The 27,958-nt window shown below is 40.2% G+C and overlaps 1 protein-coding gene across 3 annotated transcripts; it reads left to right on the forward strand.

Moving 5' to 3' along the window:
• The first annotated feature begins 205 nt into the window (after window positions 1-205).
• otogl (otogelin-like) lies at window positions 206-27,922 on the forward strand. Of its 3 annotated transcripts, none has more exons than XM_041997754.1 (57): window positions 206-693; window positions 1,171-1,213; window positions 1,513-1,591; window positions 1,819-1,897; window positions 2,016-2,108; window positions 3,105-3,259; window positions 3,793-3,914; window positions 4,052-4,257; window positions 4,818-4,942; window positions 5,154-5,260; window positions 5,368-5,474; window positions 5,592-5,717; window positions 5,811-5,919; window positions 5,996-6,042; window positions 6,132-6,274; window positions 7,190-7,316; window positions 7,425-7,602; window positions 7,729-7,853; window positions 8,092-8,301; window positions 8,433-8,601; window positions 8,719-8,793; window positions 9,030-9,073; window positions 9,295-9,460; window positions 10,667-10,774; window positions 10,992-11,130; window positions 11,875-12,009; window positions 12,101-12,247; window positions 12,348-12,467; window positions 12,679-12,795; window positions 14,842-14,998; window positions 15,159-15,185; window positions 15,295-15,474; window positions 15,557-15,835; window positions 16,412-16,529; window positions 16,621-16,700; window positions 16,831-17,630; window positions 20,304-20,481; window positions 20,561-20,703; window positions 20,784-20,807; window positions 20,922-21,014; window positions 21,092-21,281; window positions 21,555-21,772; window positions 22,132-22,273; window positions 22,356-22,541; window positions 22,671-22,883; window positions 23,074-23,178; window positions 23,261-23,368; window positions 23,462-23,563; window positions 23,633-23,737; window positions 23,907-23,947; window positions 24,046-24,109; window positions 24,279-24,457; window positions 24,547-24,651; window positions 24,732-24,851; window positions 25,059-25,104; window positions 26,615-26,694; window positions 26,820-27,922. In XM_041997754.1, exons 1-57 carry the CDS (start codon window positions 621-623, stop codon window positions 27,018-27,020), a joined length of 7,758 nt encoding a protein of 2,585 aa, XP_041853688.1. In that variant the 5' UTR covers window positions 206-620; the 3' UTR covers window positions 27,021-27,922. The 3 variants fall into 3 exon arrangements, with proteins under 3 accessions (XP_041853688.1, XP_041853689.1, XP_041853690.1); XM_041997755.1 differs by having other exon boundaries at window positions 9,301-9,460; XM_041997756.1 differs by having other exon boundaries at window positions 1,513-1,558.
• Window positions 27,923-27,958: the final 36 nt, after the last annotated feature.

The raw sequence follows: 27,958 nt of genomic DNA on the forward strand, positions 1-27,958 counted from the left end.
AGTTAGTACAAATGTTCATCCTACTCATTTTGATCTAGTTTTTGTGAAGCTAATGTTAAATTAGTCAACTTCGAACATTTCCCGTAATGTAATAGGAGTGATAACTTGTAAAAGGTTGTAAGTAAGCCTAATGCTACTGCTGTTCTTATAAAGCTAACATCATCTGATTGCAGCACATTATTGCGTTGTCATTGTAGCTAATAAACTTTAGATTGAGGGATTTCGGATAAGTGACCCAGATTTAAATCAAAAAGCTCTGCTAAGTGGATCGTTTGCTTTACAGTTTATCACTCCATAAAGCAGACCTGTAGCCTGTTAGCTACCAGTGCTTCCACAGTCTTGTATGAGGTAAAAACCTCCACGATGGTGCAGCACACCTGCAGACTGTAGACTGGGATGTTGGCGTGACAGAGAGCAGTGCAGGCTAACCTGCGCACACAGGTGTTCAGACAGGCTGCTCGTCATCTACTCAGGGGGGCTGTCGCCACCAGATAGGATTTACAGTTACGACCAGGCATCGTCTCGGTGCTGTCTTCCAGACTTCCTAAATCCTGCCCTCCTCTCGGGACAGTTGAGATGCATCGTTAACATTTAGGTGGGACTTCTTTTCGGACTCTGAGATGAACGTTAAGTGGACATTGAAACGATTTCTTCTTTTGTCGTTTTCAGTCTCCCACTTGCTGTTTCTTGAGGGTGAGTCAGACTGTTTTACTCATCCAGAAGGCCATAATAGTTTTGTGATAAAGTTTGTTGCACAAATATGAATGAACTTTAACATGAGATATATTTATTTATTATTCTGTCATATTAAATAGGCTAGAACCTATTATTATTAAATTACATCATCCTCTCAGCTATCTTTGTTTATTTACAACTGAATGTAAAAACTTTGATAAATCTATATGATTTTATAAAACTGATCTCTTTTTCTGACTCTTCATATTTCACCTGACATTTGATCTAACGTTTTGATCTGAACTAGATGTACAGAACAACAGTTATATCTAGCTAGGATAATGTAACTAATCTCCAGGTAGTTACATATATATATATATATATATATATATATATATATATATATATATATATACATATATATATACATATACATATACATATATATATAAAGTTGTTAAAACCACAATGCTGATTGTATGATTTTTTATTTAGGAGCTCAGAGCCGACTTTCAGTGGCAGAGGGAAGATCACAGAGGTAAATGACTAAAAGCAACATGAAAAGTATTATTCATCATTAATTTCCATTCTTAGATAGGTCAAGAATAACACGGTCATACCGCAAGATGACCATGATAAATACACACTTTATGTTTCTGACTAAAAGACTGTGTGATGGAGACATTGAATGAATGTGTGGGTATTTGCACTTTTGTGTGAGAGATCTCGTTAAAAAGCAGATCAGAGTCTGAATTCAAGTGGTGTAAAGTGCACTTAAGTCTCCCCTCTGACTGTTTCTTCCCACTAATGTGCATGTTTGTGTGTGTGTGTGTTCAGAAGGGCTAATGCACTTCGGAGGAAACGGGATCTCCTCGGGGAGGAGGTTTGTACACTACACCTAAGAGAACCAGAGGAGGTCAGGGCACCCACATGCGCACAACACCCTATCCGGCACAAAGCTGTCTTTGTAAAGAAAGAGACACACTCACAAACACATTCACATTTCTCCCACTCAGTCTGACGCATCTTTTAACTCACAGCAGCAGGTAAACCAGTGGCGCAGCACTGTGCCAGTGATGCTGTTAAAGCTTAAGTATTATTTAAGAAACTACTCTAAGTGTCTGTTGTCCATTGTCTTCCAAGACATACAGACCATTGCTGTCAGAGGGTACCCTGTCACGCAGCATTTTGCACAACTACACAGCCAGAGATGCCTCCTCAGGTAGATATACATTAAAAGAAGTGAACCCAAATTTTTTATTTTGTTTGTTTTTTTTTTTTTTAAGAAACAGAAACTGGCTAGGATAAAAAAAACTTGAATTTGTCCATGTCTTTGCCAGAATATTGTGGCTGCCTCAATGGTGGCTGGTGTCAGGAGGGCGATGTGTGTGACTGTGCTCAGTTCCAGGCATTGGGAGACCGCTGCCAGATCAGTGAGTAAAACACTAGCATACATCTACAAATCTTCTTTTTTTTGTCTGCTTGGATTCACCTGAACCATGCAAGCATCAAACCATGCAGCTGCTTGGCATGTTTCATAACAGTAACTACTTTAATAACAGATTATATTCACACACTCAGTTTACATGAGTAAGTAAATATATGAGAGTCTCCAATCATTCAGCAAACCTCAATTACCTGAACACACTCTAGAATTAATTATCACATAATTACTAGTTGCATTCCCTCTTTATCTCTCTTCGTTGATAAACACACACACATGCACACACACGAACATAGACTTTAGTCTCTAGAGAGTCAGATAATTAATCAGTTGAACTTAGGTAATAGAGAAAGAGCTGAGTGATGGAGTTTCTAGTTTCTATATTCTGAACAGCCTCCTTTACAATATATCACAAGAATCTGAGGTCACAATGACTGTAATGATATTTTTCATTTCAAGGGAAAATTTAATGTTGACACAGGTTAGAAATAATAAAGTTTCAGTTTATTATCTCCAAAAAATATTTAAAAATGGATTCAGAAAAGATTATCAAGCTTTTCAGCTTTGACTTAGATTGTTAAAGATCAGGACAATAGAGCTGATACCACAATCACGTTAGAAAAAAACAGAAGATTGGAAAATTGTGCTAATTGAAAATACCATGTTAGCTTGGAAAGCCCTTTACTAATAAGATTATAAGATTTGATACACTATAATCACCATCCAGCCACTCAGATTTTACGAAGGGTCTTGGGCAGCATCTTGGCAAAGCCAGCTTTGGGGATTTCCTGTAACAAAGGCTTTTTAGAAAATTCAGGTATTTATTTTCCACTGATACGTTCAGTGAAATAGAAGGCGATGAAAGATGTAAAGATGATAACAGTAACAGAATGTATGACATGCCCTCTCAGTTTTTGACATGAAATTGAGCCACTTCATTTTTACAAGTATTTGCTCAAAGTGAATTGCCCCATTTTCCTCTCAGTACCTAACCAGGGCCAGGATAGAGATGGGATCTGCCGGTCATGGGGTCAGCACCACTATGAAACATTTGATGGAATCTACTTTTACTTCCCTGGAACCTGTTCTTATATTCTGGCCCAGGACTGCCACTCGGCTCCACCACAGTACACAGTGTGGGTAAGGCTAGTAATTAATCTTCATGTAAGCATCAAGTATGATAAACTAAAATGCTGCACTGGTCATGTGAAGAAGTTCAAACAGTGGAAATTTACTCAGAGCTTAGTCCTGTATGCACTAATTTTGCAGTGAAAATCTGGAAACAGCACCTATGAGTTGTGACCAAATGTTGCATTGGAAACTCATAATAAAAAGCAGATTGTTGTCACATATATTTAAGACAATTTGTCTGTGAAGTAGACTCTATGCCTCATTATTTTAGCAATCAATTTTTTTGTAAAATAGGTTTTAGTTGTATTGTTACTAATTTTATCTAACTTTTGTATTTTTTGTCTTGTGCTCTCAATTTATTTTGCACCAAATCAGGGGGCATACCATAACCACTGTTGCATAATTTCCAGACAGGTGGCTGTGGATTTTAGAATTCTAGCTCAGGTTACAGATTGTGACTAATCCATGTTAATAAATCTTCATGCTTTTCCCCTACTGACCCCTCTTTTGATTCCCCTCCATTAACTTTCTTAATGTCTCAGGTTCACAACAGCAGAGCATGTGAGGGAAGTGTGTATTCATGTCCAAGAGCTCTCAGTCTGTTCTTCCCAAATGAGGAGGAGATTCACATCTCTGGATATCAGGTTCACCAAGGAGGTCGCAGGTGTGAAGGCAAAAATCAATCCCGCTACTTAAAATTCATCCACACACCTTTTAAGTCACAAGAGTATCATTGGTATACTTTTCAGAGACATGACTTCATCTCTGCCTCTCTTGGTTTGTCTGTCGGTGAAATGTCAGGTTAAGTTTGCCTCAGACTGTAGGTGGAGTGTTTATTGAGCGGCTGGCTGATTACCTACTTGTGAAGAGTGTGTTTGGCTTCTCTTTGGCCTGGGATGGAGGCTCAGGTGTCTACCTGAAGATGAGCGAGGAGCATCAGGGAGCCCCATGTGGACTGTGCGGGAACTTTAACCACATCGCTGGCGATGACCTCACCACTGCTCGTGGTAAGACCGGCCCAACTGGCCCCTCATCCTCTTATCCCTTCACTCAGCACCCACTCACTGCAATTATTGTTATTATACACTCAACACTGATTCTGGACAATTATAGTAGCGGTGGGACCTGAAGAGCCCAAAGAAGGATAGGAAAGAGCTGGTAGTTCAGGTTTGAATGGCTGGCAGAAGCGTGCATCTCATGGCCAGTAATATGAACTACAGCTCTGTTTGTTTTGGTAGAAAGCTGTCTGGTAGAATGAGAATAAGTTCCGGGAAAGATAGTAAAGTAAAAATGCTGTGGTTGTAAATGTTTTGTCTATTTTTCCCAACATATTCACAAAATGTCCCTGTCATACCCAATTTTATGATACAACCTCTATTTTGTATTTCATGTGTGTTTGATGGGATTGAAATAAAAGAAATGTGAGCATGTTTAAATTACATGTAAATTGTATTTTTACCCTGTGAATGAACGTATACATGTCTATTTAAGGGGGTTTCTTATTTTACATACCTGCTCAGTCTACCTACATGCTTATGTGTTTAAATGTGTTGACTCTGGGTTTTAGGCATTCAGACAGACGAGCCTGCAGTGTTTGCTAACAGCTGGACTGTGGACCTCCCTCATGAGCGAGCTTGTCCTGCCGTAGACCTAGACTTCAATGGCCCCTGCCAGTCTGAGTCAGACATGGATGTAAGAAGTGTAGAAAATAATGTTACTGCCCATTATTGTGTTAAAAATACCCCCAAAAGATCACATTTTTTATTAGAATTTAACTTAAAAAGAACCAGAGTGGTCTATTTATGTGACATTACTGTGCTGTGTTTGCTCTGTTGCAATTGACTGCGGTAATAATAACTGCTATATATTGACACTATCATGCATTTCTTGTGAACATGTGCAGGATGCCATAGAGAAGTGCAGTGCACTTCTCTTCTTCCCTTTTCTGTCATGTCATGAAAACATTGACCCCAATCCCTTTGTTGCCAGCTGTGTCTCTGACCTCTGTGTGTAAGTCAAAACATGATCATTGACAATGGAGACATTTAAACTTTAGTTTCATTAGATACTTATGGCGCAGGAAGCAAGTTCTCCACATCATTTCCTACTTGTTTTAGGTCTGATGATGAAGAAACATTTTGTCGTGCCTTAGTTGAATATACCCGAGCCTGCTCACATGTCGGGTATCCAGTAAGAGAGTGGAGAGACAGCTTCCCTTCATGTAGTAAGTTTCCACTGCTGCTTATCAGAGAGAACACCAACTCATTTCATGCAAGATGCAGAAGTCCTGTTTCTGCTCAGGCAACAGTCCACACTCATGTTTGTGTTTATATGTGCACAGATGATGGCTGTGAAGAGAGTTTTGTGTATAGAGATTGCATCAGTTGCTGTCCGCCCACCTGTACATTTGAGAAAGAGTGTCTAGGAACAAACCTGCATTGTCTGGATGGCTGCTACTGTCCTGATGGTATTTAAAAAATGAAAAAAAAAAAGACTTCTTGTAATTTTTGTTGAAACTGTGGCAAGTTAATTGAGATAAAGCAATCCACTTTCTCCACAGGTCTTATCTTACAGAATGGAACATGTATTTCTGTTTCTCACTGTCCATGTGTTTACCATGGAACATCATACATACAAGGACAAGTGCTTCAGCAAGGTTGCAGCGTTTGGTGAGTGTGAACCTGAATTTCTTATAGCTTATAGCGTGTTCAATTGCTGCTAACTTGTTACACTTTTGTTTTGAAGCGTGTGCATGGGAGGAGTGTGGAACTGTACTGAGAACAACTGCACAGGTAAGAATCTCCTTTAAGCCCATATAGAAACTAAATAGAAAGCGGAGAATTCAGATGAAAAAAAAACTTGCTTCTCTCTCGTTTATTAGCCGAGTGTTCGGTTGTAGGAGATGTCTTTGTGACCACGTTTGACGGCAGGATGTTTCTCCAGCCAGGGGCGTGTCAGTACGTGCTGGCAAAAAGTCGCAGCAGCAGATTTACCGTCACACTGCAGTATACTACCTGTGCAGAGGTAACACACACACACAGACCACACAGTAAAAGGTACACTCCTGTTTAATATGACTTAAATGAGTGATTTTAATCCTATAGTAATTGCTCTATTTCTAAGTTAAACAGCAGAGTATTTTTTTTTTTGTTGTTGAATTAGAAAGAAAAATGGCAGTGCAGCAAAAGTAAATCCTTTATTAATAAAATTAATTAAATATTTCAATATGTTTTTGATGAAAAGACTTCCTTCCAGGCTGCTGTAATCTGCAGTCACATATGCACACCCTACCACCGCTGTGTTTCACAGCGGTAGTCCTGACAAGGTCTCGCACCAAATATGCTTGAACAGGAAAAAAATAATTTGCTCTCCTCTGATTATGTTATCTGCTTGCATTGTTCATCAGGCTTCTCTCTGTGCTCTTTATCAAAGTTTACTCTGCTGTTTTGTGCTGAAAATTTTTTTTTTTGGCATTGTGTACATAGAGATTGATGTCCTGAAGTGTTCACACCATCTGAGCTGTCAGAGAAATTCAGTTTTCCATTGATTACTGTGCCAAGTCTGCTGGACTTGCCCATCTGTTTTTAAGTACTAGATTATGCAAGTAGTTTACTATTTTGGCTTCATTTTAGGAAGGTCACTGCAGATCTGATTTGTGCCAATATAGTTTATTCTGCACATCCTCATTGTTGATGCAACTGTGTTTATAATGACTCAGTTGGTCCTGTATCTTTTACCAGCTTAGTACATTTTAGTACAAGATAAATAATAACTCTTAAAAATTTTATTTAATTAATTAAGGACTTTGATAGTTTGGTATTTAAGCGATATTGCACAGAAGTACAAAATTGTCTCACGTATTCAACCTACTAACCATAAGATATCCTTTGTATGAAGATATACTGTAAATGGCTCTTATGTATGTTTGTGTGTCAACAGCACCAGGTGTGTATCCAGTCTGTGACAGTGGTGTTGGATGAAGACGTGAGTCATCTGATAACCTTAACAAGAGAAGGGGAAGTGATAATCGGTGTGAACCCATCACCTGCCCTGCCCTATGTCGATGGTAGAAATCACATAAGCTATGAATTAAATATCACATGTTTACTCTGGACTGAGTCAATAACATAACAGCAAAGTCATTTTAAATGTGTGATTTTCTGTGGATATTTAGATACAGTCGAGGTGCGCAGGCTGACTTCTGCATTTACACAGCTGAAGGCGGGTGTTGGTTTGAGGCTGCTTTATGATGGTCGAGGGGGGCGGGTCTATGTGCAGTTGGAGAACCAGTGGCGTGGTCAGACATTGGGTCTTTGTGGAACCTACAATGGAAATCTGCGAGATGATTTTTTGTAAGGGAATACTTGAAAGTTACAGATCCATGTAGAAAGTGTGGCTTTTGCTGATTGTGTGTGTGTGTGTGTGTGTGTGTGTGTGTGTGTGTGTGTGTGTGTGTGTGTGTGTGTGTGTGTGTGCAGGTCTCCAGCAGGTATGATAGAGGGCACTCCTCAGCTTCATGCCAATGCCTGGAAAGTGTCATCTGCATGTGTTGCTCCTGTTAATCTCCCCATCATAGACCCATGTGAAATGAACCAACACAATGGTAAATAATCTTTCTTGGATGGATTATCATGCCACGCCTTATATTTGAGTAAATGTCAGAGGTTTGACCGTAAATGCAAACTTCTATGCAAACTTTACCATACGTTCTAATAATAATGTTCTGTCTTTCATTTGATTTCATTAGTGATTTCTGGATTGTACTCATTTTAGTTTATTTTAAAGCTAGCTTGGTTTTGTCAGACCATAATTACAAATGTCTGTATTTTTGTGTGTTCCAGTATTCTATGCATCCCAGTGTGAGGTGCTTTTGGGGAGTGTCTTTGCTCCGTGTCATGGCTACATCAGTCCATACATCTATCAGCAGCAGTGCCGCTACCAGGCCTGTCGCTGTGGGGGCAGCTGTCTGTGCACTACATTGGCTTACTACTCTTACCTTTGCTCCAAACATGGAGTTGACATTCATTTCAGATCACATGTCTCTGAATGTGGTGAGTTTCTATCTTTTTAAAAAAAAAAAAAAAAAAAAAAACCTTACAGCATATTTTACTCTACCAGAATGATGAAGATTTGAACTGTGAATAGTCTGTGACTGTATTACTTTTTTGCTTTGAATGTATAGGAGTGGTGTGTCTTGGAGGTATGCTGTATCACTCATGTGTGTCGTCCTGTGGCCGATCCTGTCGTGCCCTGTCTACCACTGACACATGTGACTCTAATGAATGTGCAGAAGGGTGTGGCTGCCCAGATGGTAGTTACTATGATGATGTGCGGCAGCGCTGTGTGCAGCTGTAAGACTTTTTATCCTTACAACAGCTATCAGTTACTGTACCTCTTGGTTGAAAGAGCATAAGTGAACTTTATGTGACAGAGAAAGTATCAGAATAATGCCTTGAGTTTCTCTTTAGGTCACAGTGTCACTGTTACTCCATGGGTGGTGTTTCACAGCCAGGGGAGGTGACCTTCAGTGCATCTGGTCCTTGGTGAGTGAGCTTGATTTAACGAGATCTGAAAATTTAAACCTCACTGTAAATGCTCTCCTCACTACACACAGTGTTACATGCTTGCACACTGTCCAGTACATTTGAGAAAGGAATAAGAAGCTTGAGTGATTGTCAAATGAGACGTAGAGCACTTAAACTAACCTTGTGTTTGATAACGTTATTCTCTTTCACAAACACTCACCCCTTTCTCTCTCCTTTCCTGTCTCCTCCACCAGCCTGTGTAGAAATGGGAAGATGGAGTGTGAGCCAGAGGAAAAAGGTAACCTCTCTGCACTCCCTCCTCCCTTCAGTTCCTGCTCTTGTTCATTTCAACAACAAAGTACCGTTTCAGGCTATATCCCTCTAGCTGAAATCAAGAGCCTTATGTCTGCAATTGTAGCTTGTTTCCCATGACTGCCTGTTGCAGTTGATGTTTAAAGTGACTGGTGAATTGATTTTCTTGAGTGTGTGAGTGTGTGTGTGTGTGTCTGATTATTGTAGAACCAGATAGTGTGGAGGTTGGGGAGTGTCCAGAGGGAAAAGTGTATCACAGCTGCACTGAGCAGAGAGGAGGCGTGGCCTGTGCACCAACCTGCCGTAACCTGATGTTGAACCTCACCTGCCCACCCAGCACACCCTGCATACCTGGCTGTGTCTGTCCTCCTGGGTAATATAAGGAACTGCTTTCATTCAATGATGTGCACTGTTTTTAAAAGACATGATATATCCTCCATGCAGCCACTTTTTGCATGCAGGCATCATATGGCTTCGAATGACATTAATCTTTCTTTTCTTGCAGTGTCTGCATTTCTAATGTGGATAGAAATGTGAAATAATCATTTAGGAAAACAAAGTCTAATGTTTCAATAAAAAATATTTATAAATATTGAGAAAAATAGCTTTTATAATTCCAACAAGCTTGGAAGTCAATATTTGGCACTACCACCTTTATGATTCGGCATAGTCTGAATCCTCTTTGGCTAGTTTTTTTTTTGTCTTAAAGAAGTCTTCAGGCATAGTTATACAGGCTTCTTATAGGTCATTTCAAAGCTCTTCTTTGGATGTTGGCTGCCTTTTGTTCTTTATCCTGTCAGGATGGTCCCACATTTTCAATAATTTTGAGGTCTGGGGCCTCATTTATAAAACTGTGTTGCAAAGCAGACTACAGGTGCTGTGTGTAGAGAAAAAGGAAATGTTGCACACAGAAACTTTCGGATTCATAAAAGCATGCGCATGTATTTTACATCGTTTCCTTGATTTTATTCTGTACCGTTGGTGTTGCAGTTTACCATTTATCTGATTTTGTGTGTACAGGAGGGTCAGAGTTACTGTGGATGTAGGAACATTCTCCCGCAAAGTTCGTTTTTCATAAATCCCAAAACTTAACTATAATTGGCGTATGCCGGTTTTTGTACCTTTGCCAGCTTTATAAATGAGGCCCCTGGACTATGGGGGGAGTTTCTCACTCTGTAAAACCTGTTACCACTGATTTTAAGTCTATTTATTAAGTAATTTAATACCTTTTCTGATGAGGCTTCAGCAGACTGAAATGTATCAAGTGGTCCCAGTTTTTTTAACCATATCTGTGACTGTTTTAGTCACTTGTCCATATGGAGATAATTGGTTAGTGAGTGACTTAATTGTTGTGATCTTGTGTAAATATAATTAGCTAGACAGCCTTGGGCAAAATAAATTTTGATTTATGTTAGACTCCCTGACTGTATAAAGCTTAACCAACTAACACTAATTAAGGCTGTGTCTGCCTGGAAGCTAGTGTTAGACAGTAATCAATTATAATTAATGGGCAAAACCAAAGGAATGGTGTTCGATTTAAGTGATAGCAAGTTGTTTGTTCTATGTTTCCTTTGTGAAGGCTGGTGCTTCACCAAGGGGAGTGTTACTATCCAGAGAACTGCCCTTGTGCCTGGCTCGGACTTGAATACCTGCCTGGACAAACTGTGGAAACACCTTGCTACAAATGGTAGATGTCTTTGCATCACTCATGATTTTCATAAACAATCTGTTTCACCAAAGATACAGTATCATCATTTACAAAGTAGTATCTTTCATTTGGGATTGTAATCTTTAATATCAAAGCAGTATGTTTACATTTATGTTACAAAGTCTGGCATGAAGTAACACTTTTGCAACATGTTGGTTTCTCTGCTCTTGTTATGTGCACCTCTCCATCCTCTCAGTGTTTGTCACCGTGGCTATTTCAACTGCAGCTACTCTCCATGTCCAGCTGTGTGTACTGTTTACAGTGATAGACATTACCACACCTTCGATGGTCTTGAGTATGACTACCACTCTGACTGTCAGGTCTATCTGTTAAAAGTAAGTAGAGGCTGTTTGTGTACATTCAGAAAAGTACTTTTTTTTCACAATAAGGGAATAAAAAGATATCTAGTGGTAAAACATATGCATTCAATTAAGTGTATTCACTTAAATTATTATTGTATTGTACTGAGTCGGAAAAGTGTTTGAGTGATAGATGCTGTGAGCTGAAGGGGCAAATGAGGAGCATACTTAACATTTACAGGCCAAAACTGATTTGAATCTGGGAAAAAAAGATCCAAGAGAGTTTCTAATCTTAGAAGAGAAAGTTGGTTTTAATTAGAGCAGATTAAAGGGTATTTGTGTGTGTGTAGATGGTTGTGTGCTACAGTAATGTTAGCAGACGTTGAGCAAAGCTGAAAGTGGTACAATGAATCCAGTGTTCACATCAAACCCCAGGGCTCCTGCGCTCCCAGGGATATAGAATTAGAATTAGCAGAACAGGCGTTCTGGTTCAGACCCAACAGACTGCCGGCCAACCTGCTATGTCTAAATACGAGGAAGCAGCCTGGATATTAAGTTAATATCCAGGCTGCTTCCTCTTCATGTCAACTCTCTTGTCTCCAGAATGATGTGTACTCTCAACAAACAGAATCACATTTGATGTTAGATTCCTGACATTTTTTACATTTTTAATAAACAAGCAAAAACATGCTGCTGTGTTTGTTGGACAGAGGATAAAAGAAGATTTAAAAAAAAAAATCATCCCTCTCAGGAGTAATAGTTTGTCTTCCTCTCTCACAGAGTACTGGAGAAACCGAGGTGTCCATTATTGCCCAAAACAAGGACTGCTATGAGAGCGGCATTGTGTGCATGAAAATACTGGTTATTCATGTGGGACTTACCAAGATCTACTTTACTGATAACTCTGGCAGTCCGGTAAAGATTATACAACCATAGCCAGAATCTATCAAAAATCTATTAGCTTATTAAAAATTCTGTACATTCTGCCCATTTCAACCTACTTCAGAGCCCTTCCACTGTTGTGGGTCGAGGGTCAGAGTTTGAGCTGTGGAAAGCCGGCTACTACACTGTGGTCCACTTCCCTAATCAGGATCTTACCATCCTCTGGGACCGCAAGACGACTGTACACATCAGAGCTGGACCTGAGTGGAAGGTCAGAGCAAGAAGTACATTCTGAAAATTGGGAAAAGTGTTAGGAAAGAAATCTAAAAACACGAATTGTCGTTTTATTTCTTCATTTATTTTCCTTACAGGGCCTCCTCAGTGGCTTGTGTGGAAATTTTGACACTGTGACAGTGAACGATATGACCACATCCAGTCACATGGAAGTCAATAATGCACAGGCGTTTGGCGACAGCTGGGCCTTGGGACAGGTATGAGTCAGCTCAAGCCTCTCTTGCATTGATTCTACCTCTAGCCTCTTTCTTCTCTGTCTTTGTCTATCTCCCTCTCATTTACTCATTCCTTCCTGGTTCCCTGCTGATCCTGTAATTTATGTGCAAGTGTCCCTCGAGTCCACTGTGATATTTAAGAGTAATCAGACACTCAATCGCCTTCTATGTGTGTGTGTTTTGTGTGTGTCAGTGCGAAAGTGACTACATAGTTGAGCGACCGTGTGAAGGAGACTTAGGGAGACAGCCGTATGCTAAAAGGGAGTGCGCTCTCCTCTACAGTGATGTCTTTGCACCCTGTCACAACGTGGTAAGTGTCACAGAACTGAACAGAATTGGACCCACATATATCCACACACACTCAAATGTCCATGCAGAGTGAATGCAGCAGTAGAAAGGTTATCTTGCTTGCAGCAGGGGAGCAGGGGTTGGATAGGGGGTATGGGAAACACTCTTAACTGATCCTAGCAAATATATTGTTCCTTAACGATAAATACCACGAGAAGTGGGAGGCTACACACACAGCTAATTTGTGTTTTGGTCCTAATTTTTTTTTTTTAATCTCTGACCAGTAGATGGCGCCATATGAACAGGAAAGTTGACTGCACTAAAAAGTTCAGTGGAGATGACAATAAGCATACAAGAGCAAATGTTTGTTAAGAAATATTTCCTTGTGAGTTTTATTTAAAGTGTTTAAGTGTATTTCTATTGTTGGTCCATAATGTCTTGAGTCCTTCACAGAGCTTCCCTTCAGAGTGCCAAAGAATCACAAAAATTTATTTGCACATTGTTTTAAAGTTTACAAGGAATCATGTGACTTCATCAGATGTGCCGCTAGTTTGTCATGTTCTGTTGGGTGAGTAGCTGCAGATCTCCAGTCAGCACAAATAAATTCACTTTGAGGAACAACTTGGTCTAACCCACTTTAGTAGTGTTTCTTTCCTCTAGATGAACGTGATTGTTTCTTATCAATTTAAATTTATTTATAAAGTCTTTTCATACAAAAAGTATCATAAAGTACTCTACATAAAAAACTCACAACAACAATTTTAAAAACACACACCTGATCATAACCCTCTCACATTCACTCTCTCTCTCTCTCACACACACACACACACATACACACACACACACACACGCACACACACACACACACACACACACACACACACACACATTCACAATAACAACAACAACATGCATTAACCCCCATCCTTTTGTCTCTTTAATTGAATATTAATATAGAAATAAACATAATGTGTTCTGTGTCATTTTGAACTTGCATGCAGCACTAAACTATTAGAAGTTTCTTTGTTTTGATAGATAAATAAAAGGTGGTGTCACAAAATAAACAAACCCAGGGGACTTTGCTGTAAAAGCATGCAGCACAACCCAACAAAGCACAACCCAGTTTTCTGTTTGTTTGCTTGTTTGTTTTGAATATTGACAAGAGAATCAGATTCATCATTCATCAGTTCCATTGATTATACATTTATGTTCCCAAAGCTCTCCTTCTTAAAGTAAAACAACCTAATCTACAGTCTTTTATTTCCGGCAAATGCAATCCAGTTGTAAACTCTTGAGTCTTGTGTTAAATTAGTGTAGAAAACTATTCGTTCATCGAGTCATGATACAGCCAGAAGATGTGAATGTTGAAGTCTCTGATTTCCCTATGCAGGAGCTTGAGTTTTAATTCACCCATTTTATTCTCCTGTGACCAGACATTGCAGTTAGCACCATGGCTGTTGAAAAGGAAATTTGTATAATTGGAGAAAGGATATGTAGGATAAGTAGCATAAGAAGGATTTATTTAACTGGCATTAAACTATTGTTTTTTTAATGCTAATTCTTTTAGACTCTTTGTTCTGCATTGTAAGCTATATAAAACCTTGACATGACCGAGTACCAATTCAGTAATATGGCTATTAATATTTAGATGAGTCCGTGTTGCTCCAGTCACTACCTAATCAGTATGTGCTTGTCACATAATTTTTACATAACAAGGATGCAGATTAGAGTGCTGCTGGGATGACATGTGCTGTCTCTGTGCATTATAGTGGCCAGCTTAAAATAATGGAGGTCCAGTTTTTCTGACCCTTGGACAGACCAACTTAGTGCAGAGGTATTTTGCCTGTTTGTCATAGAGCTCATCTGATACCTTTTGCTTCAGAGGTTGACCCACATCCCTTTATCCAGATATCTCATTAGTCCTTCCTGTTTGAATTATTGAAAACTACTCACCCCCCTGAACAAGACCTCCCCCAACATCCCCCAGCAAGATTTGGCCTGGTTCGGATTACGATTGTTTGTGTTTGTGTGTGGGTATGACTATATACATGTTGTGTGTGCCCTTCAGGTTGATGTAGCCTGGTTTTATAGGAACTGCCTGACAGACACTTGCAATTGTAACCGTGGGGGAGACTGCGAGTGTCTCTGTACGTCCATCGCTGCATATGCACACAAATGCTGTCAACAGGGTGTCACGATACACTGGCGATCACCCTCTGTCTGTCGTGAGTATGCTCACAGACAGATACACATAAGCGTGTAATACACCAGTGTTCTGCTATTATTCAATTAATTTATGTATTTACTTCTTTTAAATCTTGTGTGCTATTACTACTGGGCTTTTAAAATGCTTTAAAACTTCTTAACTGTCTTTCACTCTTTCAGCCTATGATTGTGAATACTATAATCAAGGTATGTATGAGTGAGGAATTTTTTTTAGTGTTGTTTGTGGCCTTACTTTGAATCCCAGGAGGCTTGTCGCTAAACACACTTCCTTTCTTCCTGTCTCGTTCCCTCACAGAGCTAGGGGATGGCCCATTTTCTTTGGTTAGTGCTGTCTATAACAACACCATGTTTGGAGTGAATCGCACCAGCAGCTCAGTCTTTCCACTGATAAGAGAGAGACTGAGGCAGTTGCCTGCCCCAGGCCTACTGTTCAACTTCATGATCACCATAGGGCTGCAGAAGGACAGGACGTCACGTGAGCATCTGCATTCACACGATAACACACTTCCACTCTTTGTGTTTTAGGATAAAATAACCAGAACTTGCTCTTTTTAAAGGTGTTCCTGTGGTTTCACTGGAGTCCGCAGAGAGACCAAACTACTTCCTTGCGGTGTCAGGGCGCAGCCGTCTCCAGCTGGAGCACTGGAGTCGAGGGGTGGAGTTTAGTCGTAGAGCAACCTTCATCCAGCACCAAGGGTTGTTTCTGCCAGGTTACACCTCGTTTGAGCTCGTCAGCCAACCCGGAGTCTTTCTGACTCTTACACGCACTGCTGCACGAGCCCAGAGATACGACACCTCAGAGAGCTTCAGATCCAGCAGCAGCTTTACACTGGAGGGTTAGAAACACAAACGTGTATCCAGCATAGATATGGTGGCCCAATGGTGTATTTGGACATTATACAAAAGTGTCAGAAAACCTTTTATTAGCTTAAAAGGTGACTATACCTCCAGCTGTGGCCAGCTACACAAAATTTCTTTAAATTTCTCTAAAAATTCACTTAGATTTAGGGATGGAGGATGAATTCTTAACCCCAGAATTCATACCCCAAAGGCTTACACAGATATCAAGTAGGGTTAAATAATCATGTGGCATTTTACATCCATATGTTCAAATGTGAGCTGTGACAGCATAATGTGATGTGGAAAGTCAAGATAAACAGATGATGAATTTCATTCTGAGGGATATGCACAAATGAACAGATCCAACTCTAATACACAGATATATTCACTTTAGATCCACATCCATTAGTACAGAGTGAAACTTTTATAAATTTGCATTATTTAATGTCTTAAATATCGTGGTTTTTAACATGTCCAAATACTTTTTGAGTTCACTGTATGCCCTTTTCTAACATGCACATTCTGTATGTATATATACTAACTAATGAGGCATCTTTCTTCTCCTTTTTCAGAGAGTTCCTTTGTAATACCTTATCGTATGATGTGTGAGTGGCGCTACCAGGCCTGTGCGAGCCCATGTGTCCACACATGCAGTGATCCAGATGCCACACGTTGCCAGTTCCTGCCTCCGTAAGAGGCTTGGCTTAAAAAAGGCAATAATTGTACAGCCAATGTAATCTATGCTCAATCCAGGCACTGAAATTGTTTTTGTATGTTACAGTGTGGAGGGATGCTTCCCACGCTGTCCTAGAAACATGGTACTGGATGAAGTCACTAGAAGATGCGTCTACACAGAGGACTGTAAGAGCAGTTTGGTTAATTTCTTAAAATAGTATAAAGAATCGTTGTTTTCAGATACAGTACCTGAGTTTTAGTGCCCTTTTTTAACCAATTAAATATATTTGCTTATGATTTGGATCTTTTCCTTTAGGTGTGTCTCTTCCTCCAACTCCAACTCCCTTTGCATATGTGACACGATCCAACAGAACTACAACTCCAGCAACAACTACACAAACAACAACTACTACAGCTTCCACTACTACCCCAAGGCCGACAACTACAACAACCACTACCACCACTACCACCACCACCACCACCACCACCACTACCACCACTACCACTACCAGAGCAACAACTACCTCCTCCACTACTATCATGCCCACAACAACTACATCAAGCCCTACTACTCCCACCACTCCCAGCACAACAGTAACCACTGAGCTTGTCACCCCAACTCCATCCACATTTCCTCCAACCACTACTGTCTCTACCACTCTCGCTCCTTCAACCCCACCAGAGACGACCACTCTCAGCACGACTGAAATGACCACAATGGTCACCTCATCAACACCCACCACAGTCCCCTCCACTTCCCCATCCCCTACTACCTCTTCTCCCACCACCTTGCTATCTACTACTACTACATTCACCACTGTTACTACCCCCTCCCCAGAAACGTCCACTCCACCTCCTCTGACGTCCCCCACTACTGTCATCACAACTGCCCCCACCACCGTACCTGAAACCACCACCGAATCCACAACCACAGCTCTGCCAACACCAACAGTCACTCCAGTGGACACTGAAACAACCGCAGTGCCCTCTTCTACAACCATGGAGCCCACTACTGAGCCTGTAAGCACAGAAATAGTCACAAGCCCCAAAACCTCGCCAACAACAGAGGAAGTATCGACCACACTTCCTATCCTCTTGCCCACTACTCCATGCACAGTAAGTGGTGCTGTTACATTTTCATTTCAAAGCTTCCAAAATGCAATAAACAGCAACACAACTTAAGGAATTAAATTTGAGAAACAGAAAATTACAAACCCAATTTTTTAGAGAAGTCAGTAAAAAAAAAAAGCTTACATTTGTTATTTATGAATTCATTTTCAACATTATATAATAGACTAATGTCAAAACACAAGATTTTAGCTACTTAAAACTGATTATCCTCCTCATAATGTTCCATATATTATCAGGACCTCAGAGAGGCCATTTAACCTGTGTGTCTATGAGACTATGTTGGGGTAAAGCGTGAAGAATCAGGTCTGGAATTGGCCTGATAAATAACAGTAGACAATTTGCTGCATTAATGGCTTAATAGCTGCGCAGGTCTCCCGATTTCCCGATTTTGCCTCTATATCAATGGTATTTCCACACAGATGAAAAACAGCCAGGGATACTGATGTCCCCTTCACCATCATATATGCTGTTTTCTGTACCTTTAACTGGATTAAAGTCCACTTTTCTGTTCATCTGAGATGAGCTTGTGCCCTGAGTCTCTGTGCAGAGTTGATACAAAGCCTTTTTTGTGTGTAATACATTTTCAGGTTGCAATGGTTTAGTTATAGTAGTTTTCCAGGGAGCTCCTGAGTCCATGTGGTTCTATTGATTATTGTGGCACGATGCTTTGTCATGCAGAGTCTGTGAGGGTTTGAAGGTCACACTCATCCAAGCAGTGATTTTCATCCTTAGCCTTTTCACTCTGTGATTTTCCCAAACTCACTGTGTCATTTCATCATACGATGTCCTGCAGATGTTGAAAAATCAACGTACTTTGCAGTTTGTATTTAGAAATATTTTTGGAACGCTCTGATGGAGCTTGGTATGAGTGATAAGTGACATCTTTGCTTGGAAATGGCAAATGGACTGTATTTATACAGCCCTTTTCCAGTCATGTTGACTACCCAAAGCGCTTTACACAGCATGTCACATTCACCCATTCACACACACACACACACACACACACACACACACACACATCTCGATAGGCACATCGGGAGAGGGGATCAGTGTCTTGCCCAGGCAAGCCTGGAATCGATCCATCAACTGTCAATCAGGTTGGTGGAAGACTGCTCTTCCTTTGGAGCTACAGCTGCCTACCTCAGGAGAATGAGCTGGAAAGACAAATCCTTTGGTGGACTCTCCTTTATGATCTGATTCTGACAATCCACCTGTCAACAATGAACTCAGTGAGTGTAGATTATTCTAGTGGGGTGTTACTTGTATGTTATAAAGGTTTTAGCTTTTCTTTGCTACTGTTCTAATTTTTTTAGTTAAAATCTAGATTTGTTTATATTTTCTAGATGCAGTGAAGTATGGTTGCTCATATTTTAGCAAATTAGCAACTTTTTAGGAAGTGAGGTTTGTCAATATACAGTTTGTTGACTTATATAAATTAACTGATGTTCCTTTAAATATCAATGAGCTTTTTGTCAAAGAACATCACAGTAAGAAAAGCACAGTTGCCATGGCAATCACCTTAGCATAACTGTATACAAGTTGTCCATTAGCATAAAAGTGCTCAGTATCAGGATTATAAAACCAAAATAGGTAAATGAGAAAGATAACTTTGCATTCCTACTATATTTATGCACAGTGGTGAAAATGTGTTGCTTTAGGGCTTCCATGAACCATGTGTTAATAACCAATAGTAAGAAGTTCAAAAACCATTTATAAACTTTAAAGGACAAGACCTGTGATTGATAATCATGTGACAGACTGTCCACAAAGAAGGTTTGCAGTGTTAATTTGCTCTTACCTGAAGGCATTAAGCAGGTACGATTTAAAAATGAATGTTTGTTATTCAGTCGGGAGAAGAAAATTACCTAAAGGCAAACAAAAAATATAAACCAAATGAAAAAATATTTATTATGATGTTTCTTATCGTAGGTTGTTTTAAGTTGTTATAAATAATATTTTGCATGATTTTTATTTTAAAATAGTTAATGACAAAAAAAATACAAAAGCAAAATTACAGTTGAACAAAATCTAACTGAAATTAGCTTTGACAACATCACCGGCTTTTGTTTGTATTTGCACCCATTTTTTTTTTAGGGCGGTGCTAAAAAAATTTTATATACGTAAATACTGTAATAACTATTTTATTTTTTAATTGAGCTCATAAAAATCTGTGTGACATTTTAGAGAAAATGTAGCATTTTTGGTAAACTTTGTTATTTACATGTTGCTGATTCTGGTGTTTTCCATATTAACCCATCTAAAGGGGAAGAACCTTGTCTGTGCATTCTATAAAAATCTTGATGTGTTTGGGTGTCAGTTATTTTGCTGATATTGATTATATGCTGAAAACAACTCTGTATGCCCAGCTCAAGAGAACAAAACCTCCCACCTGGGTATGTCCATATGTTGTCATATAGAGCATGGGCTAGGCAGGACTGATTCAGACATGACTGGATTATGGATTAGATTTAAATTGTGCTTTTCTGCTGACAGCACTCAAAGCACATGCATTGAATCCATTATTCATTCATTCCTCATTTATATATGGTGATGGTAAAATACATATGTAGCCAACAGATTAATTATTAAAAAAACAAGAGCAAGAGCTCCGTTTATGTTACAATGGTGTTAAACAAAACATATCAATTCTGCTCACAGCCCCCGTTCTCCTATCGTATTGATGAGTGCGCTGAGCTGATCTGTTTCAACGGAGAGCTGCTTCTTCACAACTCCTCCCTCCTCTGTCGCTACAACACCACTCCACCCCAGTGCAGTCTGCTGGGCCTGCCCGTCCTCATCAACACAGACCCCTGCTGTCCACAGTGGCAGTGTCCATGTAAGCTTTTTTGTGAACTATAACTTTCTAAAGGATTGAGTAACCCTTTGCTGGAATAATCTGTATTTGCTTGCGCCAGGTCGCTGCACTGTGATGTCAGATCTGCGCGTGATCACATTTGATGGTAACAATGTGGCCTTGTATGATAATGGATCTTACATCTTGGTTAACCTGCCAGGAGAAACTATTATTGGCACTGTGGAGAAATGCCCAACCAGTCAGGTAACATAAAAAGAACAAAAAAAAACATGAGCTGGATTTTAAATATTGGCTGTCAAGATAATGTTTTCTTTTCTTTGTAGAGCGTGAACTCTATCAGACGAACTGTGAGTACAGTCTTATTCCCTCCCTGCTCTTTTTATATTTTCATTTGCATCAGTGTCTAAAGATGCTGAACTTACTGAGCATGTATACTCATCTAGGATGTCCTTTCTCTACAGAGTCCTACAGGAGGAACATCTGGTCTTTGTTTTAAGAAGCTTAACATTACTACCTCCTCCTACAGAATCATTATCAATCGACTTGATCGCAAGGTGGCTATAATAGTCAAACAAATGTATGACTTATCCCACATGGATGATTTGGTTAATTTAATTTTATATCTCTCTAGGTGACAGTAAACTACAGACCTGTGAAGCTCCCATTCTCACGTCATTCACTGTATGTGGAAGACACAGGCACCATGTATCTGATCCACACACCTGGCTGGATCAGTATACAGTGGTATCATAGCACAGGGATTTTGGTGCTGCAGTATAATGCTCCTAGTAATGCATCTGTGCCTACTCGAGGCCTGTGTGGTGAGTTCACATGCATACACTTTGACTTTATCAACACTAGACAATCAAAGTGCCATCTTTCAGCATCTCAAGGCTTAATGTCTACAAAGCAGCATCACATTGACTTGAGTCATTATAGGATATGACAGTTTGAGATGTAAGGATCCGTTTTGTTCCATTAGACAGCTTCAAACAGCCATTATCTCACTCCACATTTATCTTGCTCACTGTCTAAGCTGCTTTAAAATTCACATTGACATCCATACCAAGAAACCTGTCTCCCTACCCTGCTAGGTTGTTGTGATGGGAACCCAGAGGATGACCTGAAGCTGCCCAACGGCACAGTGGTCAGAGAGGTGGGAGACATGATGCTCTTTCTGCAGGCATGGAGAGTCCACACCACAGATGAGACTGAACACACACGCAGGGTTGGCGACAACTGCACCACCGGGGACTGTTCCACCTGTCTTTCTATGCTTCGCCAAAGAGCTTTCACACCATGTCATAGCAAGGTGACCAGAGAGTTCACATGGCATATCACATACCTGATTCTGGAGCATGTGCTGAGCTGCTCTGTCATGATCAACACTGAAAATGTGTATGAAGTAACAATAAGCTGATGATAAGAAAAATTTATCAACAGATTGTTTTTTTTTTTCAGACATTTAACAAAAAAGATTATTTCATTCTTTTAAAATTGGGGATTTTTTTTTTGTTTTATATCAGTATGCTTTAGGTTTGTTGGATTATGGTTGGATAATTAACCATCACGAGGCACTAGAAAATTTAGAATTTATGTTTTGTGTGTTTTGCATATTGATCAATTTAAAAAAAAAAACTCAACAGATTCCTTGATTATAAAAACTTGCAGGTGCCTCCAGAGCAGTTCTGCGACATCATGTGGGCAGGAGACTTGCACTACAAAGATCACCAGTGTGACTTTCTGGCGGCCTACGTAGCGGTCTGCTACACACATCAAGTCTGCATCAGCTGGAGACGACACAATTTCTGCCGTAAGAAGACAAAAAAATCACACACATGAAAATTCACTGCCTTATGAGTGTAGTTTGTTTATCACTTCCTGTCATCTTGTAGCATTGCGGTGTCCCCCTGGTAAAGAGTATCAGCCTTGTGTGAGCACCTGCACCAGCCGCACCTGTCTGAACAGAGAGTACTACGAGGAGACTACCTGCTCTTTCATCAGAGAGGAGTGTGTGTGCCGCAGCGGAACCATCTTGCACCGCGCTGACTCCCCTTTCTGTGTAACTGAGGATCGTTGTGGTGAGTGAAAGACAACTTACATGCCTTTGTGATTAACACTGCACTTACTGAGACTGTGTGAGTTTTGTGCATTATTTCATTTCTTATATCTTTGTCATGACTGTAATTACTTGCTTTTGGTATCTCCAGTCTGCACAGATAATGAAGGTAACCCTCGGGCCCCAGGAGAGGTGTGGAATGGCTCTACTCGTAGCTGTTGTCTGTACAAGTGTATGGAGAATGGCTCTGTGGTAGCAGTTGAACCAGACTGCAGCGCTGTCTCCACACCACTGTGTGAGAGGGAGGGAGAGTATGTGCTGGATGTACTAGAAGAAGGTGCCTGTTGCCCAAAGAAGATCTGTGGTGAGTTTAACATTCTTGGCAAGCTAATTAAACATCCCGAATACAGACCTCTGGAGGCAGGTCTCAAGGGATAATGTTAAATCTTTTTACTATGTGTTTAAATCTTAACCTTTCTAGTAATATAACACATTTGATGATATTGAGCCAATACTTTCCTTTTTCTTTCATTCTTCTTTTTGGTTCTTGTCAGAGTGCAACATGACCATCTGTGACAGCGAAGCGCCACCTTGTGATAATGGCAACAGACTAGTGATTGGTTATAGCGCACTGTCCTGCTGTCCAGAGTACCGTTGTGGTAAGCATGAATTTTACTGCAGATTTTTTCAGCCTTCTATAACATATGACATTTTGTTTAAATTTCCAATTATTTTTCTTAGAGTGTGACCCCATGGCGTGTCCTCCTGTCTCTGCCCCCGACTGCAGGGAAGATCAGTTCCTTGTTGAGGTCAGGGGTCAAAAATCCTGCTGTTACTCTTACCTTTGTGGTAAGTTGCAATTATAATATACAAGTCAGGCTTTTAAATATATGGTTTAAGGGTTGCCATCTGGTAAAACTGAATGTTTTTCTGTCTGAGCAGTGTGTGAGTCATGCATTGAGCCCATTCCAACTTGCTCACATGGAGAAATTCTGGCTGTGGATCTAAACACCACCAACAGCTGCTGTCCGCAGTACCATTGTGGTAAGTGTTGGCTTGTGTAACTATATGGGTTTGCATTTTCTTCAAATCATCGTTTTCATTATATTGCAGTGTGTGATACTAATCTCTGCCCTGAATCATCTGTGAGCTGTGCACCTGGTCTCTCTTTGGTCCAAACTGCCATTCCTGGCCATTGCTGCCCCCAGCATCACTGCGGTACACATACTCTTAAGCACACACATATGCACTCTCATATACAATTCGTTACTGGTGTGAAGTCACTTATGGGTCGATGATTGCAATTATCCTAAAGGTTGTTATGCTTGTCACGTACTTGCATAAGTTTCAATCTGCTTGTCTCTTTAATTCTCTCTCATACGCTCAGAATGCCAATGTGAGGACAGCGCTCTCCCCATATGTCAGGTGGTAAGTCAGCAAAAAGCTGCATCAGAAGTCCTTGTCTAATCATGTTTTTGCAGGGAAGTGAACAAATTTAGTTACGTCAGCACTTTGTTTCCTCTCAGGGGGAGGTGCTGGTTGAAGTTCCAGACAGCAGCACCAACTGTGGCTGCCCTCAGCACACATGCCGTACGTGTAACCCAAGTTTAAAAGCACACAGACCCTTGATGATGGTGTGACAGCAGAGTTTACCCACTTTTCATTGTTCATGCTGCCTCATCCCTAAATATTATCCGGAAGCACTTATGTTACCTGCAGTGTAATCATATATTCCATGTTTATGTGTGTTCGTGTATAGAGAAGGCTGAGGTGTGTCTTTTCCAAGGGATGACAGTACTGGGCCCAGGCCAGTCTCTGGTTCAGTATTTTGAGGGAGAGCTGTGTTACACTGTCCAGTGCCAACATCATAAAGATCCTCTCACTGGCTTTTATGCCATGGAAATCACCTCAGTGAACTGCTCCCAAAAATGTGGTTCAGTATGTATCTGACACACACTATGACGCTACTATGATGTGCCTTTCAGTCTTTATCTCAAGTATACGCCTCTCTGTATCTCATGTTTTAGCACCAAGTGTATGCACCATCTATAGACCCTCAGGTGTGCTGTGGCTCCTGCAAAAATATCTCATGTACCTTCACAAACGAAAATGGGACCGCAGAGCTTTTCACTGTGAGAAGAAACATCCACCTTGTTGTGTCCTCCATGCTCACTTGCTCACAGCGCACTTATAAGGCTGATTGTGTGTGCAGGCAGGGAGTTCCTGGGTGGAGAACTGTACACGTTACGACTGTATGGAGACAACAGTGGGAGCAGTGATACTTGCCTCTGGGGTGATCTGCCCTCCCTTCAATGATACAGAATGTATGCAGGTCAGGACCCCTAAATGATAGAAATGAGGCCACTGTTAGTGGTCACATGTTGGTGGAGAAGTTAATTAATATCCATTTATTAATTTTTCCACTTAATAACCAGTTGCTAATGTTTTTAATGCATATATGAAACTGTTCTGAACTTTTAACTTTCCTTTAAATTGTTTCTTGTTTACTCTTGTTTTTCATCTTATTCTCTTCTTTCAGAGTGGGGGTGTTGTTCAGAGCTACGTGGACGGTTGCTGCAGAACATGTGAGTCTCTGAACTTATTTGGGGCTACTGGTATTGCTTTGAGCGGCTGATTATAGGGGTGAGCGCTTTGTGGCCTGGCAGTGGATGGGCTTATTGGCTGAATGGCTGGGTGTGTGGCCTTTTGTAGAAGGTGAAGATAAAGCCTGGCAGCCTACAACTACATTTCAAAATCCCTGGCTTCCTGAGGTGTCCTCAGAATCTTTTGTTGGCATTTTTGTGTGGCAGCACAGCTCAGATAGAGGAAATATTAATAAAGTGATATTAAAACACAATAAAATAACAAGCATTTCCAAACTTGAAGGTGATGCTCTGTCTTCTTAGTAAAATAATGTTGAGTGAAAGGACCTTAATATCTTGTGTGGATTAAAACCTTAATAAAGAGTGGTGACATTTTCTTTTTCTTTGGACTCAGCATTGCACCCTCACCTGCTTGCCTGCTTTAGCAGTGTCCTTGCAATTTCACCAATCAGGGTGCTCCACAGTGAATGTTTTACCAATGAGGATGCGAGATGGTGCAGGGGCTAGAGTTTGCTCCATGGAGCTTTGTAGTACATCAAGTGACTGCGTTCCTTGGCTGGCTGCCCGGCGTGACCCAAAAAGAAGTGAAATACATGTGCATGCCAGCTGCACTGATTCCAGCCTATGTTTGTGTGTGAAATTAAACTGTTTTTCTTAACAAAACATAACATTGTGTTCTCCTGGCGCTCTTTGAACCGGACGGCTGTGGTCCCAATGATGCTCCCAGGTTCTGGAGTGGGTGTTTTACCATTTACCATTAATCCCATAACACCTACTGGTAGTACTAACTGTGACACAGGTACCATCACTTTCCACTATTCCACTTCATAATATTCTTTGGCATCATTGTCACTCATTTGCTGATAGTTTCAAAATTTTTGTGCATGTGTTTGTCTGTTTTTGTGTTTTGTGTCTTTTCATCTGTTAGTTGACTATCAAAATACAATTTCATCTGCAGTAAAGGTTTGATTACACAAGTGGAGATGATCTACTCTTTTCATACACTTCAGCTCTGCACAGATTTCATTTAACTAACTTTGGTTGATTTAGAAATAAGGTTTGGTCAGTAACCATTCAGAGGATCGCTGCTCTAAAATTGTGCTCGCCCCCTTTCACATCACCCCACTGTCAGTCACAGCAAACTCCTACTGTTGGGCAACAAAGACCCCATCTCAGTTTGCTTTGTTTCAAACTCAGTTTGTGTGTGAGTGACAGGTCATGTTTGTGAGTACTTGACTGACAGTATGTGTTCGCATTTCTTTATGGATGTCTTTGTGGATGTGTTTTCATATACGTAACTGTTAAAAGTGTGGCATGTTGATGTAGATATGATTTTATGTTGGACTGGATTTATTCTAAACATCTCAGAAAAAGCTAATCAAAGTGTAACAAGAGACCAAACAAAGTTACTCTGATGTTCCTATTTTTTTCTGGAGATTTCTCCTGAGGGCTACTATGTGTGGTAATTTTAATTATTTTTGAACATGTGCAGGTAAAGAGGATGGCAAGACATGCAAACGTGTGGCCATTCGGACTACTATTCGTAAGGACGACTGCAGGAGTAATGCACCAGTAAGTGATAAGAGTTCACATGCAGGTGTAAACAAAAAGGAGAGTTTGTAGCTGGTTGTATAATTTATTTTCTCGTACCTGCCTTTGTTCTTGTCCGTTCCCATTTATTGCCCCTTCTCTTACAGGTTACAGTGTATTCTTGTGATGGCAAATGTCCGTCTGCCACCATTTTCAACTTTAACATCAACAGTCATGCCAGGTTTTGTAAGTGCTGCCGTGAGAGTGGACTACAAACCCGTACCGTCACACTCTACTGTTCTCGCAATGCCACAGTGGTGGAGTATAACTTCCAGGAGCCTCTGGACTGTTCCTGCCAATGGAACTAAACCAGCTAAAATATGAATAAGAGCTTGAAAAAATAAAAATAATGTGTGAATTAAAGAGTGGGAAAGGGGCATCTGAATTTTGCAATACTAACGGACAAGCATGAAAAGCAGCCATGTTTCTTTTTATAACACTCTTTACATCACTGACCTTGAGTCATAGTTGGAACTACAAGATACTGAAAATACTGATATCAGTGGAATATTATTTTAAGTAGTTATGTCAGCACTGTAGTAATCTATTTCTATTAAAGAAAAAAAGAAAAAAAAATCTTGCTGTGCCAACTCAGTTATCTTAAACCTTTCAACTGATGGTACCTTTGGTCTTTTATCCTGTTGTATATTAACAGTTGAAACAGTAGCTGTTGCCTTTTTATATTAAGTAGATGTTTTATTGTATTATCCAATCAATTTAGCTATGTGTTTTGGTTTATTAGACATTTTGAGTTGATTTATGTGTTTTTAAGTAAGGTGATTTAATAAAAGATTTAATAGTGTCACTGTCTACATTATTACAACACTTCATGACCTATAATGTGCCCTTTTCACCTAAGTCACCCTCACACTTTCTCTTTGTCAAATTGTTATTAATAAACACATCCTTGTCCTAATTCAGCATCTTTAGTGCTGACATGTGTTTATATTTCAGTTCCTGGAGGTTATTATTGAGTGGGAGTCGTCCTTTCTAGTGGATTCAGGTCATTGTCAAGTCATCTCTCCCTTTCACATTCCTGTCATTCCACGTGAACCAGTGCTTCCATCGCACTCCACTTCTGAGCTAAACCATCCTCACCACAGAAATGCTGTGATAAACTTGAAGCACATGCCGGCTGTAGAGGGTGGATAAAGTTCAGCTATCCCTTCCATGTTCTGTTAATCCATTGCAGCTAGTACGACCTAGACAGGTCGTCAGTCTATCATAGGGTGTATGCATTCATGAA

This window comes from Melanotaenia boesemani, chromosome 10 (genome assembly GCF_017639745.1).
Source record: "Melanotaenia boesemani isolate fMelBoe1 chromosome 10, fMelBoe1.pri, whole genome shotgun sequence".
In the NCBI taxonomy this organism is placed as follows: Eukaryota; Metazoa; Chordata; class Actinopteri; order Atheriniformes; family Melanotaeniidae; genus Melanotaenia; species Melanotaenia boesemani.

Bases quoted from the DNA above. Each gene is read 5' to 3' on its own strand.
- otogl (XM_041997754.1), top strand. From the start codon at position 621: ATGAACGTTAAGTGGACATTGAAACGATTTCTTCTTTTGTCGTTTTCA. The intron at 8,302-8,432 runs GTGAGTTTCTAT...TTGAATGTATAG, and splicing joins ATCACATGTCTCTGAATGTG to GAGTGGTGTGTCTTGGAGGT. The intron at 12,468-12,678 runs GTATGAGTCAGC...TGTGTGTGTCAG, and splicing joins ACAGCTGGGCCTTGGGACAG to TGCGAAAGTGACTACATAGT.